Genomic DNA, 17,198 nt, shown 5'->3' with positions numbered 1-17,198 from the left:
TGAGAGTGTCAACGTAAAAGCACCTGTGACGTAAACCGGGTTAATTAAACTGTAAGAGTACGTGCATGTAAAGCCCGCTCGCTTGCTTGACAACACTTGACTTTAAAAACGTGTGGCCATTGTACCAGCACCAAACGTTAAAAAATCCTAACAAGAGAAAAATATGTGTGTGAATAATATCGGTGGAAGACCGGGGACTCCTGTGCGTGATGTTAGTACGCAAGCTATGATATCCGGTCGCACTAATTTGAGGGCGTGAGTATTAAACACGTGTTTCATCATAAGTCATTGCGTCATCTACGAGTATATAGAGCTACGCGTCATAGTCCGGCATTAAAACGGGTTATGAGATTAAATCCAATGCGTCTTTCGCATTAAAAAAATATCATTGCTTTTTTTCCATTTGATATTGTCTGCTGTTCTTGATCAGGAGTTACGAGTGGGATTGTTGAAGTACGACCACTCTAGTTACGGTTGGATTGCGGTGAAAGTTGAATTTGACTGATCTGACATTTAATCACCGGTTTCCTTTGGCTATGTTCTACAGGTAGCCCAAACTGGACTTTTGTGTTTAGATACTGGTAGTTTTGTGCTTCGATGGAATTGGGTAATTTTGAAATTGTCTTAATAAAAGCCCGTAAAACTCACAATATCTTTGTTTTCTTCTTGTGCTGCATTTAATTTTATTATTGAGACCCTGCATTCAGTTTTAACTTTTTCTCGAGTTTGGGCTACCTGTGTTAAGGTTTGAACAAATTCAAAATGGCGGACCACGAAGAAAGAAGGCAAGCTCCTGTTCCAGGACCGATAGGGAATTTACGCATGAGTACTATTATCCCAACTATCGAAGAAGCAAGAAGACAAAGGGCTCCAATAGTACCATCCCTAGGTTTGCCTCAAGCTTCTCGCACGCCACAGGAATTAATGGTTGAAAGAGTGTTTGAAAACTGTGCCTTCAAATCTGCACTTGCTGGAGTGGCTGGTAAGTTTGTATGTTGGCGCGTCTCGACGCGAAACCATACGTTAGGTGAAGTATTTTTGTCGTTAAATGATGGGCATTTTAAATGAAAATGTCTGGCCAAATAGCTCTTGATGGGTCACATTTACTGGTCACGTGTTAATCAGTTAATACTTGTAGTCCTAGCAAATCAAATTTTGTTTTATTGTAGGATATGGCCTTGGTATAGTATTTGGCCTTTTCACAGCTGGCATGGACTCGTCCATGCCCAACCCTATGACGGGGGTAGCTGACCAATCAGCTAAAGCTATACTCAAGGATATGAGAGCTAGAGCTTCATCATATGGAAAGAATTTTGCAGTTGTTGGATTGATGTTTTCTGGAACAGAATGTTTAGTTGAAAGTGTGAGTATATAAATGCATGGTTTATAGGTTATAAACCAGTCCTGTCCCTAGGACCTTGAAAGAGGAGGTTTGTTTTTCTACCAATCTTAGTTATGCCGAGTGTATACATGCATGAAACCGTTGTCAAGCAGTTTCGATTTTAACTTTGCCTAAAATTTATTTAGCCACCACTGAGAAGTGTAGTAATCATTGTAAAAGATATGATTTCCCCCCCCAAATTATAGTATAGAGGTAAATCAGACTGGAAGAATGGCACACTTTCTGGAGGAATCACAGGAGGACTGATTGGGCTTAGAGGTAAGTAGATTTACACAGATCTATAAATGCTTTGACCTTAACTTGTTTTTATCAATGTTCATGATAGTCCCAGAGGTTATTAATTTTATTCTCACACTGGTGTACTCTGGTTTGCCAGAATGCTGCCTCCAGCATTTGCCTAAACCTATCCAAAATGAACATTTTAGAACCTCTGGAACTATTTACCAAGATAAATGATACCAGTTCAATAATATGTGCTATATAATTATGATAAATAAAGTTGGTTAATGGACTACTTCTACAATATGGTGGCCATCTTGGCTCACACTGCATTACGGGGCATCCAGGGGGGGAAATAAAGTTTTATTACAGTAATGACGTCAATTGATATTTTTAAGTATCAATTGAAAAAAAAAACAGCTCACCACAAGAGAATACATCCAAAGATTAAGATGGTTCATCGATCACCTTTACCCATAAAAGAAAGACAAACACACAAAACTGGTTTTTTTTCTTATCTGTTTTGTTTTGCCCCCCTGGCAAGATGGCCCCCTATCATCGAAGTAGTCCATTGTTTTGAAGTTTCCGCACATAGCAAAACTACGATTTTATCATGTATGACAACTCCAGCCTTGGCTTGGAACTATTATTCTTGGTCACTGAATGGAACTGTAAAAAGGAGTATTATCATTTTGATCATTTGTGTAGAACCTGTTTACCTTTAACCATACCTTTCCCTTGGTTCATAAATTAGAGGCTTAGAACTTAACACTTGGAATCTTTCTTTCAGCTGGAGGCAAAGCAGCTCTTTTTGGTGCTGCAGGATTCGCAGCATTTTCAACACTTATTGATTACTTTTTAAGATGATAGTAAAGTAAACATAATTTTAATGTTTTACCCAATTCAAATTCTATTGGATCTGTGTTTCATTGACATGTAAATATAATTGACAAAGAAAAGTATTCCCAGTAGATTTGAATTGGGTAAAACATTTTGTTAGCCAAATTTGTCTATAGAGCTTTCAAGTGCGACGTTACTCATATAAAAAAACGATTTCTGGGTCCAAAACAAAAATCAGTTCTATGATAAAGAAATAGGAAATGTGCACACGTGCTATGTGCAATTATAAGGCATGTGGGGCTGGCAGAACACGAGAGAAGTGTTAGGAGAAGCAACGCCTAGCGGAGTGCTTCTGGACACTTCTTGAGTGTTCTGCCAATCCCCAAGTGCTTTATAACTCCACACAGCACAGCAGTTTTTTATTTCTTTTACAAAATACAAATTATAATTACCATTATTTTAGATAGAAATTGTGCGACTGAAATTGCGCGCGCTTGCTGTGTGCTCATAAAGCATGTGCTTCCAACCAATCAGAATGAGAGATTAATAACAGTAAATGTTATTTTATGAAGATTTTTCTTTTTTGTGACTTGTTTAAAGTTTTAATTGTCTTTGATGGAGGTTGAATCATTGGAAACATACTTTGCCTGACTTTAGTGTTTCTTCTGAGCAGTTGGACCCAAAAATATGTCACAACTTAAAAGCTCTATTGAATAAGGGTACTTAGAGCAAGATCCCTTGAAAAAATGACAAGAAATAAAAGCCATATGTAAATATCATTTCACAAATTTAACTTCAATAAAATATTTAAACACAAAACTTTCTAAATTATGTTTCTGGGAGTGTGTTGTTGATGATTTACATTGTAACATAACATTACAAAATTAAATATCAATTAAAATATAATAAAATGAAAGCTGTGCAACAAAGCCTACATTTTTTTAAATTATAAGTTTTAACATTACTTAAGAGAACTTTCAAAATAAGACTGTTTAAAATTTCATACTAAAATTCCAACAGAGTTTTAAAAATTTCCAAAGCATAAACATGTAAATTTAATGTTGTTCCCTTAGACTGCTTATCTTAGACTCATCCAGTTGGGTTTTTGCCTTGTCTTGTACGCATGGGGGGTGGAAGTGAGTTTGAAACGGTACTCAGGGAGAGGCAAATAACAGTGACAGCATAGTTCCTTTGGAAACAAATCCCTTTTAACTTGTTTTTGCCATAGAAACATGACTCCATCGCTAACAGATTCCATCGATCATAAAATTGTCAAAGAAAACAGTGTGATAAATAGGAACAATAAATAAAGAATAATTCTGGTTAGTGGTATGTAGTATAGAGGGTTAGAAATCATTAGAACAAGACATGGGACAATGTTGGTCCACCTTCATTTTTCGAACATTGCTTGGATTTCGGTTCTCATCCTTTGTTCTGTCAGTTTGTTTGGGGAGTGTAGTTGATCCAAATTAAAAATTATGAAAATGCAGAGTGAACCTGTATTCAAATGGAGAGACTTAAATCCAAGGTTCGGAAAAAAACGACAACATGAAAAATTATATTTTAAGTTCTTAAAACTAGCTCTTCCCCTTTTGCTTGTACTCTGTATACTTCTTTGATGATCCTCTTACCATATCCGCTGGATATTTCTGCTCATTCAAAGATATTTTGGCTAGTACTTCTTTTGGAAGATCAACATGGCATTTCTCAGCAAGCCTAACTAGATATATCAGCACATCACTTAGTTCTTGTCCTAGATGTTTCTTTTCCTGTCCTGACCAGTCTGTAGGATAATATGACATGGAATTACATGTCAGTTAGCTTTTGGTCACTCCTCAGGTATTCCCTAGCTTTCCTTCCATACCATTGAATGGGAAATTTTATATACTTGAAGTCAGAAACGTATGTTAGCATGCAGCCATCAAAATTCAGACAATTTCAAGATTAACAAACTCGTTATGGATTATCAAAGACCTCTTTTAGTCTCATGAAGCTAAGGACTATCAGACATGTTAGTTATATACTTTATAACACTGTACTAGAATTCTCCAATTATTTATGCTTCATACACACTGATGCAAATCAATGCAGCTTATACTCATTATTTTCTTCTGGCACTAAAAGTTTGACAGAAAATTCTTACCAGGTAATCCTTCATCAACTTCATTTTTCCATTGACTGCAAAAAAAAAAAAAGAATTGGAGCAAGCCAACACAACACTTGTTATGTTCATGTGACATCTACATTCCACCTTTTCTGGTATTTTAACTTTTGTCTTTCAGATGCACTCTAATACTGGTTGGTAGTATAATTTTGGTAAAAGAAAATAAAAACTTACAACAGTTCTGCAAGCTCACCAACTTCACCAACCTAAAATAAAATACCAAGACCTGCTTTTTAATATCATTTATCAATCAGTAGCCTGTGTAAGCTCTTTTCATGTAGCAAAATATTAATCCCAGGAAAAATCCCATGACCTGAATTTAAAATTTCCTAGCACAATCTATGCATGCTGTGTTTTCAACTGGGGAGTTAGAGAAAACAGTGCTGGTCCAAAATCATTAGTTACACCAGATGCATTTCCTTAACAACCATTTAAGACCCCTCCCTCCTCTACTTTTGCTTTTCTTGTTTGTTATTACTTTGCTTGTAGCAAGTAGGGTATTCCATCTCTTCTATACTACCTACCATAAAATATTTCAGTAATTATTAGTTAACTCATCTTACCACTCTTTTCACTGCTACACGCTGATCGAGACAACAGTTGCAACAGGGAAATAGGGCAATACACTGCCGCCAATCAGAAAATATTAAGGTACCAATCAATTTATTTGATTGATGGAAGCGTATTGCCCAATTTCCCTGTCGCGACTGTTGTCTCAATCAATGCGTAGCAATGAAAAGTGTGGTACGCAATGTTCATACCATGGCTAATAGTAAATTTCTAGGCTTGTGGAATTTATCCCAGTCTCTTTCCTTTGCAAAGTTGGCTTGCAATTGACGGCTGCAATCAATTCAATGACAATACATATTTATCAAAACTTGGCACATTTGAAATCCTTTTGACTGACGTTGTGGCACCCATTTATCATTTAATTCAATGGTATATAAAATTTATATTAATAAAATATATAATGAATTTTGAGGGGACGCTTCCCAAACATAGTGGACAAAGAGTCAGCTTATCCACCCCTCCCCTGATACTTCTGCCATTGAAAACATGAGGGAGGTGAAGCTGTTTTTCACGTGTCCATTCCAAATACTTTCTGAAATATTAAAGTAGTCGTGGTCTGGCCTTAATATTCATCATTCAAACCAATGTTTTTCTCAGTATCCCCCAGTCCTAGAGAATTTTTGTGATTTCAATGGTAAAGGAATGATACAGGTAGATATATCTTGCCACATTTCAGCGTTTGAAAAATATCAACTCTTACATTTTCTCGAGCGAGAGCTCGTCCGTGAAGCGAAATTCTTCTCTCGTATTTTCTGCCATAAGTTTAGAGTGTGTATCACAACTGCTAACCAGCCTATAGAGCCAAGAGTTTTGAAATAAGACACGAAACTAACAGTTTTAAAATGACCTATAGTATTTATATGGGCTCCTTGTCATTTGAAATCGATTCCAATTAAACTTGGCGGGAAGATGACGTAATAGTTTGACGCCGAGGCTAGATATCCCAGTAAGCATTGGGAGTAATGCGCATGCGCAGTTTGTTTTATTGCGCCATCTTGGATTTTTTTTGCCGGTTGGAGTAAATTGGTCTCATTTTTTTGTACGATTATATAGATAAATCATCATGGGACTCGCCAGACAAGCTTATAATGCGTTATTTAGAAGAAGTTCTACCTTTCTCTTGACTATTGTGGTCGGAGCTGTTGTTTTTGAAAGAGTATTTGATGAAGGATTGGATCGAGTTTGGGAAAGAATGAACCAAGGGGTAAGCACATAACTGCATGTTTTAATAATATATTAATATTATAATGCATATTGTTATAAAAAAGGATTAATAAATATGATATAGATATGTCTGGAAGGTACGTATGTACCATTCACAGGTATCTGGTGTATAATTATCAGTGTTATGTATGCATTTAAACTAGTATCATATTAATCAACCCATCCTTAGTGTCTACACCATACTAACAATTCAACCTGTAATGATTGTAAAGCATGTATAATCAAGTACCAGGGACCACCCTAAAAAGTGGGGGGCTTAGATTGGGAAATATAAGAGACTAGTATGGGAAAAGGTAAAGTGGGGGGGGGGGGGGGGGGTGCTACAGCTCCCCCAGTTCCCCTGTCTCTGTGGTCCCTGATAATGCACTTATCATTCTTTCCCATGGGTTGACCCCCAGAACACCCCTGCAGAACCCCTGGGAACATGTGGCAATTGGTGTAGTCCTGGTATTCGTTTTGGCCCCTTTGGGTTTGGGGCTTTGTTTAGTTTTGGAAATACACTAGATCCCAGGGATATACCCAGGGGATTTGCTTGACTTTGGTCAGCCGGATATTGCTTTCAAAATCCTGTATGAAGTTTTCCCCCTGCCATTTGATATCATATTTTGTATGTCAAGCTTGGTTTGCAGTTGGTATATTGTAGTAGGTACCATGTTGGTACCATGATTGTTAATGTTGCGTAAAAATTGGTGCAAGATGTGTGTAAATCATGGACACATTTGCATGTTATTTCTGCAAATAAATGGTATCCTGTTCTGGCTTTTTATCCCCTGGGGGAGGGGAATTTGTCATGCATTTTATGCTCTTTATCCAGGGTCTTTGAAAGTTTTTTGTCTGCCCATAAAAACAAATCCCAAGGATATCAAGGATCCCCAAGGGGTGGCCAAAATATAATAAGCGCGTAACGTTTTTGATCATATAAGAAGGTGCTAATATCAAATTGTAAATAATTAAATATTTTATAATTATGTTTATATGTAGAAACTATGGAAGCATGTCAAGCCAAAGTATATCCAAGAAGGAGGAGATGACTTATGAAGACAATAACTATCCCAGGACTTTAATATTAATAAGGAGAAAACCAGATAACACAGGTTTACCATTTCTTTTGACCAGTTTCTTCAACTTCAGGATTCCTGGCTGAGCAACTAGATGATTTTACTCAATAATTGTACATTTTTCAGCTGACAAGCTTTGTGTCAGTATCCATGGATGACATCTTGTTTCTAGGATTTTACTTCATATGAAAGAATGCAAGAATAACAAATTTAATTAACTTGTTCAGAGAGAATGTTGACTGCAGGTCTGGAAATCTCTTGGTTTTGTACAGTTATTAAACATCGCATTAAGGAGACATGGTGTTAGTATTTTTTTGTCTAAAGTAAAATTTATTTGTTTATGGCCTCAACTCTTACAAGTACACCAACTGTCATTGATAATGTTGCTTTAATAAGTCTTGTTTTTACATGTGACTACAGTACAGTTCAGCTTGGGTACTCCTCTTATACCCTCTAAAAGATTCCAAAAAAAACAACTAGGGCTCAAAATAACAGCGGGAAAAAATTTACACTGGCCTTAGGCAGGTCTACTTGACTGGTGACACTGGTTGGTCCACTGTGACCTGACATCATGTCCAGGCTTTATGTTTACCACTGTCACCACCACCACACGTGCACACACACATTAGAGTTCTTAGTTCTCTATGGTATTGAGTGTCTTCACGTGACGTCACAGCAGCCATGTGGGTGAACCAAAAACAATACATTTTCTATCCTCGGGGAATTGAGCTCTATTTTTATACAAAATCTATGAAGGAAATTTCTATCGTTTGGTACACCATATGGCTGCTTTATCACATGAGTGCTCTAGGATTTTCTCTCACTCTCTCTCACTAATGGTGTGCACCCAATAACTTCATCCTACTTCAATTCCCAACCTTTTAATTAGGGACTGCAGAATGTGTGGGCATTGTAAAAACCCCAATACTTTTAAGATTGCCATCACTTGTGTGTAGTTTCTTCCCAAATCATACGTATTCTGCATTGTATCTGTTAAGTTATTGAGATCGTCAGGGGCTCAAATGTTAAATGTAAAACTCCCATGTATCGATCAATAATGTTTTAAAGTTTACAACATAATTTACACACTAGACAGACTCACAGATCCCAGACAATACGATTTTAGGCAAATAATTTCAAAATGCACAATCTTCAGTATGTTGCAATGCATTTTAACCAAAAATTTTCAAGAAACGTAAAAAATTTTTATCTCAGAACCATTAGAATCTACCAATCATTTTCAAAAAAAAAGTGGCAAAAATTTGCTACAATATATCTTGTTTATCTTTCATTTGTTTATCTTTCATTTTGGAACCAGAATCAATTATATTTAATAAAGCACAACACGTTTAGTAGCAGTTTTTCATTTTAATGATTTATGGCAGTTGCTGTCACGTGTAATCATAATTGGCTTCAATTTTTTCTTTCATTTTTTTTATTGTTTTTAGAAATTCAAGTACCCATTATTTCTTTTCAAATTATCTTCATTACTGTTGTCTATGATTTATTCATACTTTTTACAAATTAATATAGTTTTAAGATTTTTTTTAATTTTGATTTTCAAGTAGTGAGTGTAAATCAGCCTTATACATAGACAATTGAAATCAGCTGCATGAAAATGTCTAAATGATTAAAATACATTAGATAAATACACTAAAGATTTAGCAGTTGAATTTTCTCCTTATTCTTATTCGATTTGAAATCATATGGAAATGTTGATTTTTGCAAAGGTTGGAAAACTGGAGATCAACAGAGAAAACCCTTGAAGTGGCTAACATAATCAACATGCAGCTAACAGTAAATCTTGCTTACATGTACTTAGTCTTTTGCTTGTAAAGTTTGATGGGAATCAGAACAGATGGCACTATATCATTAACCAGGTTCCAAGAACATCCTGCCATGTGTAGCTGATTTGAGTTTTGTTAAATTGAGGCTCATATTCAGACGTCATGCACTCAATTTTTCTTCAGCCAATTACAAAGCTTCATCCTTTGATATCCAACTCCTCAAAATCCAAGCTAAGCTTTTTGAAAAAAATTAATTATGATAAAGCAACTATTTTTTCACAGTCTTTGCTTTCTTAATTATTTCATTTTGAGTTTTCAGTCCCTTTTTCATTTAAAACTTATCTCTCAATTCTTTAACTACACCTTCATAATGTCCAGTCATTGTATTGGTGTATTATAAAAAAATCCATCCCAAAGGCATATAGCAACTGCCACCCCTTTCCAAAAGACATTTCACTAAACCTGTGAATATGGCCAGAAACTCTAAAGATGAAACATGTATATGTGTTTCGTAGCAGAATTAAAATGGTAGATTGCACTTGTTATGGATCAATCTTATTCCCTACTTGTAGAGTCTCCCTTGTTGGCGATTCTTGGCAGGAGAAAATGGGAGGCTATGCCCTGGAGTGTTTCATTTGACATGCCATTCTTTAAGTGTTATTCCTGTTCTTGATTATATTTTCTTGATCTATATGAACCATTTCAATTATTTTTTACACCATAATTTGTTTCCCAATGTATTCCAGACAGTTTGTCAGAAGACTTCTGCTCATATGTTTTCTTATTTATTCCAGGTGTCAATTTATTGAGTATAATACCTTTCTTTAACAATAACATCTGAGAAAATCATCGTTTTTACAATAGTAATGATATATTTTGTCCTGTTTTAAGACGAGGAAAAACGCCCAATATTTGAAAAATATATGAAAAGACTCACAGAATATTAGAATTTGCTGTGACGTGAACAGAGAGGAGCGAGACTAGTACCAGTCCAGTCACTACTTGTGTCACAGAGGTAGACCTCATTCGGTTTTAGCAACCGGGAATGCGAAAACGTGTCTCTAGATTTCCGTGTCTTCACAGCACTTGATATGGGTGCTGGTGGCTTAAACGGAGAGCTGAGAGACAACAGAGAGTACATTGAGTCGATCCTGAACTATCATTATAACACAAGTAACCAAAGCGGAGCGAATAGAGCGAGCGGATCGTTTCGACCACAACAACAGCCACCATTTACTTCACCAAATACCCGTCCGTTCCCCTCAACGACTTCAAATCTATCGAATAGTTATTCCTATAACATTCCGAGTGCCGAAATGGTTTGTTATTCTTGTAATGTGAGTTTTACACTACTTCGACGTAAGGTAAGCACAAACAAAAAGCTTACAAAATCATTTCTTGCAAAATCATCTCGCCTCGACTTCTGCATGTTTAGTAGTCTCGCTTATCGAATGTCGGAAATCGAATAATTTATAACTTAATTTTTAATCCCCTGAATACTTGTTTTTAAGACTTAATCCTTTTTCTCTTATTCATGACTTATTCAATAATGGAATTATAAAATGATGGAGTATTTAGGATTCGTAGGAAAAGAGTTGTTTCGTGATATGAGGACGGGTCGAATGTTAATCAAACTGCGTATGAAGTTTACTGAAGTTATCAGAAGCCGCAGAGCCACAAAATTATACTCGTTAAATTGATATTTCTTCCAAATATCTGTGGTTTTACTAGTATTATTTGTGTATATTTTTTGTTGATTAATAATGTCGATGGAGGAAAATAAAAACAATTGCTTTCGTACATTAAAATGCTGTCAATTTGTCGACTCCTTTTCCGGTACCAAACAGTTTACGTAAAAAAAAATCGAAAGAAACTACAAAAGACCCCAAATTGATATACAATAGAACGGACCTAACGAATAATACATTAGGTTTGTGACGGAGTCGATCCAAGGTACATATGTTTATTTGTTTATATGTTTATAAGTTTAAATTTTTGCTTTTTCAAGATGGCAGCCATGTCAAATTATGCGAGGACATTGAATAAGGTCAATTTCCCGAGATAAGCCCTCCCAGCACCCTGGGGCTTAACATTGACGGGACATAAAGTTCCAGTTAGGATGTGCAATTATCACTGCAACTTGTCTCGCAATGCTTGAAAATGTAACATTGCAAGTTGCAGAGGTGATTGAGGTGCTACACTGCAACATGTTCTAAGCAACTTGCAACATTTTTGGCTCTTCTGAAAGAAATGAGAAATGTGTGCATGTGTTTTTGAAAAATATACTTAAGATTGCTAGAAAAGTTGTTGGAGCGGTGATACACTGTGCAATAGCATTGCCAGTTGCTGCAATCTGTTATGAAAAGTAGCACTGAGTTCTACTTCTGCAACGCTGCTACTTGCAACAACGAAAATTGCAAGATAATCCCTGTTACTCTGTGCATGTAAAACAAAATTGTTGTGAGCATTTATTTTCACCTAATTAATTTCAGTTTATTATTGTTATCTATAACCAATGTTTTGATAAAGTGATTTTTCTCAGACCTACATTTCTATTAGCGTAGGAAATCGCACGATCTCGAGTACAATTTGGAAATTAATAGATATGAGTAATGTTTAGGAGTGTCTATTAATTCCAAATTGTACGAGAAGATCGTGCGATTTTTTACTTATAGTTCACACGACAAAGTTTCAGTAAAAAATGCGAAGCAACGCCGTTCATCTTTGTCTATTTGGCGGACGATTTTCAGTCCATCGCGCAACTGAAATGCATAAAAAAGATTAGTTCTTATTAGTTTTTACGGCTTTTTTTTGCCACTGTTGACATTGTTTTGGCCATGTTTCCATAGCGACTTAATTCGGTACTCCTACGAAGTACAATTAACGCTATAATTGTACTCCTGTCAACCAATCAGAGTCAAGTAATTTTGTTGAGTGGACTATAAGTGTATAGTCAAATAGACACACAAGAAAATGACAGAAATAAGATATACTATTCTATTCCCAGCCCTAGCTCCTCCCCAATAAAAAATGTACCTTCACTAAATAGTGTTATATCTTTTTTGTCTTCAACAGCAAACCTGTAATAACTGTAAAAGAGCTTTCTGCAAAGAGTGCTTCAAAGAAGGATTAAGTGCAACCGATCAATCCTGCCCAAACTGTCTCACATGTCGATCCTTGAATGCTCCTCAATCACACAAGGAATTTCTTGTCAAAATCAAAGTTAAAGATTTACAAGAATATCTTCGAAAGAAAAATATATCAACACATCAATGCAAAGAAAAGAGAGAACTAATAGAGCTGGTACTCAATTCCTCTCCTGCTGGTACACAAAATGTGTCTTTTCCACGAAATACGCAGCGGCAGAGTTACTCTTATAGTAGTAATGGCTCTAATACTCGAAACAGGGCACCAAGTTCTGATGGCGAGGTAGCACCACCAAATACAAAGAAGGTAATTGAGCAGCAACCCTTTAAATGCACACCCTTTCACTTTTCCTTATCCCTAACCCCTAACTTTCCCAGGCTCTCTAGGGAAGAGGGGGGGGGGGGAAGAAGTTGGGGCTCTCCTTTTTCCTCTTCTCTCCCCCCCCCCCCCCCCCCCCCACTAGAGAGCCTGATAATCAGGTTACCTTTTCCCCCAACCCACCAAACTCAGTCCCAAAAACCTGCCTGTACATTTCCAGTCACTAAATTAAGATCTCTGAACTCATATAAGATCTAAAGACCCCCTTCCACTTTTCAAGGTTCCCTGCAGCCCTTGTAATATGTGCTCAAAGATATTTCTCCAATTATTTTTTAGGCCCCTCCAAAAACAATAGATGATATTACGAGCATCGATCAAGTCAGTAGTCTTTCCATCAGAGAGATAAAACAAATCCTAACAGTTAATTGTGTAGACTTCAAAGGTTGTTGCGAGAAGGAGGAACTTCTACAAAAAGTTAGAATGTTATGGAAATCAAGAAATGACTCAAAGAAGAGTAAGTTTTGTAAGGCAGCTACCTTTTTTATGTGCATTTTATTTCTATTTATAACATTAAGTGTGTGTTGATTAGTTGGCTACTGTCGTATTCATATCAGAAGAAAGATACTCTCACGTAAAATCCTTCAAAAATATTTTATGAAAGCAATATAAAACAGCTGCATATGTCTGTGTTGTGATATAAACATTCTGGGGACTGAAGGGCACTCAAAAAAAGAAAAAAAAAAGAAACACTTCTTGTTCCTAAGCTTGCATCTCTTGTTCTCTAAAACAGCTCCCAGCGTGTATATATATCAATGCAATAAAAGTACTTTGCCTTGCCTGCCTGCAAGGTGTTTTAGTATAATACCGGTATAAACCTTGCAGGAGTCTTCTGGACAACACCCTGTCAACAACTTTAATAATGACGTCACCTTTTGGGATGCCAACCAAAGAGGTTTCTTATGACAAGTTTAGAAAAGACAAACTTTTTAAGGAAACTAGCCTGTGGTATAGATTGAGGAGATGCCTTGCATTTGTTAGACATGAAAACTTACTTTAGCAGAACTGAAAGCAATATTGTAAGATGGGTAAAGAGGCATCCTCTGGAACTCAATGGTAAAATTCTTATGGTCGTTCCTTAAAATGAAGGACAGAATTTTACCCATGGGTTCCATAGGTTGGGGTAAAGTGACTAAATCTGTTTCATTTTCTCTCTCCCATAGTTGGTGATAATGATGAAGACTCTGAAGACATTTGTAAAGTGTGCATGGACAGAGCAATAGATTGTGTACTGTTAGAATGTGGGCACATGGTAACTTGTTTACAGTGTAGTAAACAGGTAGCAGAATGCCCTATTTGTAGACAAAACGTATCTAGGATTGTCAAGGTTTTCAAAGCTTGAATAATTAATATCCCTGTGTTAATGATGTTACAAGGTTATTGCCGAGTTTCATATCATGGGAGACCTGGATCAAAACTGGACAATCGCAACAACCATGCCATCAATCTCTCCATTTCCTAATGATTTTCTGTTCATTTAGTCAAAATCACATCCAAAATCTAGCTGCATTTACTGGTATCAAGCTCAATGGTGTTGTACAACTGCATATATAAAATAATTCATATTTCTCAGCCTAGTCAACAGTTGTCTGGGCCACACAGTCCTCCCACTCGTTATGAAACCCAGCAATGTGAGCAGGTGTTGTTTACTCTTTCATTTTTGTTCCAGTTTTATGAACAAATTACAATATATAGTAAAAACAAAGATATATTTCTCAACATATCAATCAACACTTACACAAATGAATTAGACTACTTTTTATCCTGCGTTGCATATTTTTTATGAAAGTAAGAGAATCGTGCAACAAGAGGGGAAAATATAATGCTTATAAGAAAATGGGCGTGAATAACCTGACCTTTAGGTCATTATTAAAGTTGCTCAAGATGAATAAACCAATTACTGCGGCAATTATCACTTTTTTGTGTTATGTCAATAAAATTATCGATTTTTCAAGTCATCTAATCCAGTTTAAGCTCATAGCGTGCATGGAAATTAAATCAAAATTAATTTTAAAATCATGAGTATTTCAAATTTCCATAGTGTGGATATTAAGGGAAGTCTAGACCTTCTTTCAATGAAATTCAGCTGTGAAAATGTTGTGTATTATAGTTGTTAGGTCAAATTTATGTAAAAACTTTTGCTTACCATGTAGTAATAGTTTAGAAAGAAAAGTACAATTTATTTACGATTTATAACATAGCTAGTGTGAATATAGCAAATTAATTAAATTTGAAATGAAATTTGTGTAACTTACTATGAATATTTGTGTAAATAAATGCAATAAGATACTCCAGTTTCGGATTCTCTGTTGTAAAGAGTTAGCCCAGACAATTTGTATCGAATTATCTTGAATATGTTTCAGTCAAGGTAGAGTACAAACACTAAAAGTGTGCAACACTTTGCACTATTTAGTGGTAAATAGTGCTAATTAAACAATAGAAAACAATACGATTAGCATAATTCATCAGTATTTAGTGGTATTTATGTTACACACTTATAGTGTTTGTACTCTACCCCCTTGCTCACAAATGTCTTTTGTCATAAAACTCAGGGATCCCACTCTAAAAAACCAAATCAAGATTGAAATACAACAAATGCATGAAAAAAATTACAGACTCAAACCTTTACTTTAAAAACCTGCACTGCATCATCACTCTCCAATCCTCAATTAATCAATATTTAATATGTTAAATTCCTTTGCTGAGTTTTGGTTACCAACGTCGATGAACAGTGGCCCTTAAGGATCCTAATCTAATAACTAATTTTTTTTTAAAACTTCATAACAAAATTGAAGTCATTATATTATCACAATTTTTTTTTACAGAAAATTCTTTTACAAAGCTCAATATATTTCTAAATTATATTTTGATATTGGCTTTAAAAGCTCTTTGCGTATGAATTCTTTTTCAGCAATATTATAATTCTATTTTCACCCTACTTGATAAGAAAGCTCCAGATTTATGTGCTTACCAGGGCACACAACTTAGTTCACATGGCTTTGCTCACTTTGGGTTAGCCAAGCGACCTATGAATAGAATCGCACCACTTTCATTGTGGCGAATGAGAAATAGGAAAGGATGGTTGGCAAAAAATATGGGATTCATCGGCATACACATTAAAGCAACTCCGACAGCAGTTGCAGCAGCAGCCTCTGTTCCCTCTTCGTTCACATCTACAAAAGCTTTGTGTACAACCTCAGAAACATACAGCTGTCCATCTTTATTTATCCCAGTCAGGTCTGCCTTGGCTGCATTGAATAGGTCACTTGCTCCCATCTTACTCAACACCTCCTTCAGGGAAAACTTTTCACTCAGTTTGAACTTAGGTAAGGTGACTTCAACTTCTTCCTTGGGAGCCATCTTCAGATGACCAATGGCTTCATCCAGTTTGCTATAGTTGAGAGAGTCTTCTAGCTTGCTCAGACCATCAACTTCATCAGGGAGAAGAATGATCATGGATATCTTCTCATCTGAATAAGGCAGCTCTAACATCTTGCACTTAAGGCCCTCGTTCTCGAAGTATTTAAACTTATCGGACTTATACATCATGGGAACTTGAACCGTTTTGGATGGAGTCAGCTGGAATGGACCTGTTTGGGTATTATTTGAATCAAACTTTGACATCCAAGATCCCTTGAAGTAAATAGCATTGACAAGTGTGAGACGTGTGTCTGGACCAAACATCCCTTCAGGAATCAGATCCTTTATTTTATTTTTCGTCTTTTGTTCTACCCATTGGTTCACTTCTTGTCTTGCTCCTTCGCTGTTCTTCTGATAATCAACCAAAGCCGCCTCCGCGTTGAAGAACTTTTCACTATCTTCTTGAAACTGCTTGGAAACTTCGAAGCCCATCTGAACAAACAATCGGTTCGCCATTGCTATTTCGTTGCCTTTCGCGTTGCTCTGGTTTAACTTTTGAAGAAACTTCTGAAATTCTGCATTCAGTTGTTTTTCCGGGATCTCATCGAGGTGGAATGAGCTGCTCATTTGCTTGGCTGTGTTTCCACGAGCTCCAAGGTGTGTCATGGCCAGTGCAACCAAAATACTCGAAGGAGAATAAAACAGATTCTGTTCTGCATCAAAAGTTGCTTGTCCTCGAAGAACTTGATGCAAGTGCAACGAAAACTTGTTGGTAGAAGCCTTGATGAGGTCAGCTTGTGCCATTGTGGATAGTAATACGGAACAAAACACTAAAGACACAGCTAGGATCAATACAGAATGCAATCTGAAAGTATTACATGTAATGATATTATTACCCATGATCTCTTCTGTTTTATATTAATCATCGCTCGACTCAAGCCCTTTGTAGCATGCTACCAAAGGAAGCCCAATATTGTCATTTTATATAATTTTACACGAAGTATCTCTTATAAAAGCGTAAAGTATCAGGGACCAGCATGACGATCATTTTA

At 36.2% G+C, this 17,198-nt stretch overlaps 5 protein-coding genes across 5 annotated transcripts; 3 read left to right on the top strand and 2 right to left on the bottom strand.

Moving 5' to 3' along the window:
• The first annotated feature begins 127 nt into the window (after positions 1-127).
• Positions 128-3,280, top strand: LOC116293974 (mitochondrial import inner membrane translocase subunit Tim22). The gene is made up of 5 exons (XM_031701479.2): positions 128-255; positions 548-982; positions 1,170-1,363; positions 1,588-1,660; positions 2,412-3,280. Exons 2-5 carry the CDS (start codon positions 763-765, stop codon positions 2,486-2,488), a joined length of 564 nt encoding a protein of 187 aa, XP_031557339.1. The 5' UTR covers positions 128-255; positions 548-762; the 3' UTR covers positions 2,489-3,280.
• Positions 3,281-3,296: 16 nt separating this feature from the next.
• Positions 3,297-6,071, bottom strand: LOC116293975 (dCTP pyrophosphatase 1). Its single transcript, XM_031701480.1, has 5 exons — positions 5,896-6,071; positions 5,387-5,465; positions 4,800-4,831; positions 4,605-4,639; positions 3,297-4,244 (listed from the first exon to the last, which is right to left on the bottom strand). The coding sequence occupies exons 1-5, from the start codon at positions 5,952-5,954 to the stop codon at positions 4,039-4,041; spliced, it is 411 nt and encodes a 136-aa protein (XP_031557340.1). The 5' UTR covers positions 5,955-6,071; the 3' UTR covers positions 3,297-4,038.
• A 99-nt stretch (positions 6,072-6,170) lies between these two features.
• On the top strand, positions 6,171-7,773 carry LOC148910034 (cytochrome b-c1 complex subunit 9-like). Its single transcript, XM_089032188.1, has 2 exons — positions 6,171-6,399; positions 7,401-7,773. The coding sequence occupies exons 1-2, from the start codon at positions 6,259-6,261 to the stop codon at positions 7,455-7,457; spliced, it is 198 nt and encodes a 65-aa protein (XP_088888314.1). The 5' UTR covers positions 6,171-6,258; the 3' UTR covers positions 7,458-7,773.
• Positions 7,774-10,264: 2,491 nt separating this feature from the next.
• Positions 10,265-15,076, top strand: LOC116293969 (E3 ubiquitin-protein ligase RNF34). The gene is made up of 4 exons (XM_031701471.2): positions 10,265-10,628; positions 12,340-12,717; positions 13,066-13,243; positions 13,950-15,076. The coding sequence occupies exons 1-4, from the start codon at positions 10,356-10,358 to the stop codon at positions 14,126-14,128; spliced, it is 1,008 nt and encodes a 335-aa protein (XP_031557331.1). The 5' UTR covers positions 10,265-10,355; the 3' UTR covers positions 14,129-15,076.
• A 319-nt stretch (positions 15,077-15,395) lies between these two features.
• On the bottom strand, positions 15,396-17,194 carry LOC116293968 (leukocyte elastase inhibitor). Its single transcript, XM_031701470.2, has one exon. It carries the CDS (start codon positions 17,044-17,046, stop codon positions 15,790-15,792), a length of 1,257 nt encoding a protein of 418 aa, XP_031557330.2. The 5' UTR covers positions 17,047-17,194; the 3' UTR covers positions 15,396-15,789.
• Between the last annotated feature and the right edge of the window lie 4 nt (positions 17,195-17,198).

This window comes from Actinia tenebrosa, unplaced genomic scaffold (genome assembly GCF_029948245.1).
Source record: "Actinia tenebrosa isolate PJP-AT-01 unplaced genomic scaffold, QUT_ActTen_1.0 PGA_scaffold1__47_contigs__length_23844297, whole genome shotgun sequence".
NCBI classification, from domain to species: Eukaryota; Metazoa; Cnidaria; class Anthozoa; order Actiniaria; family Actiniidae; genus Actinia; species Actinia tenebrosa.
This window is presented reverse-complemented; position numbering and strand designations above follow the sequence as displayed.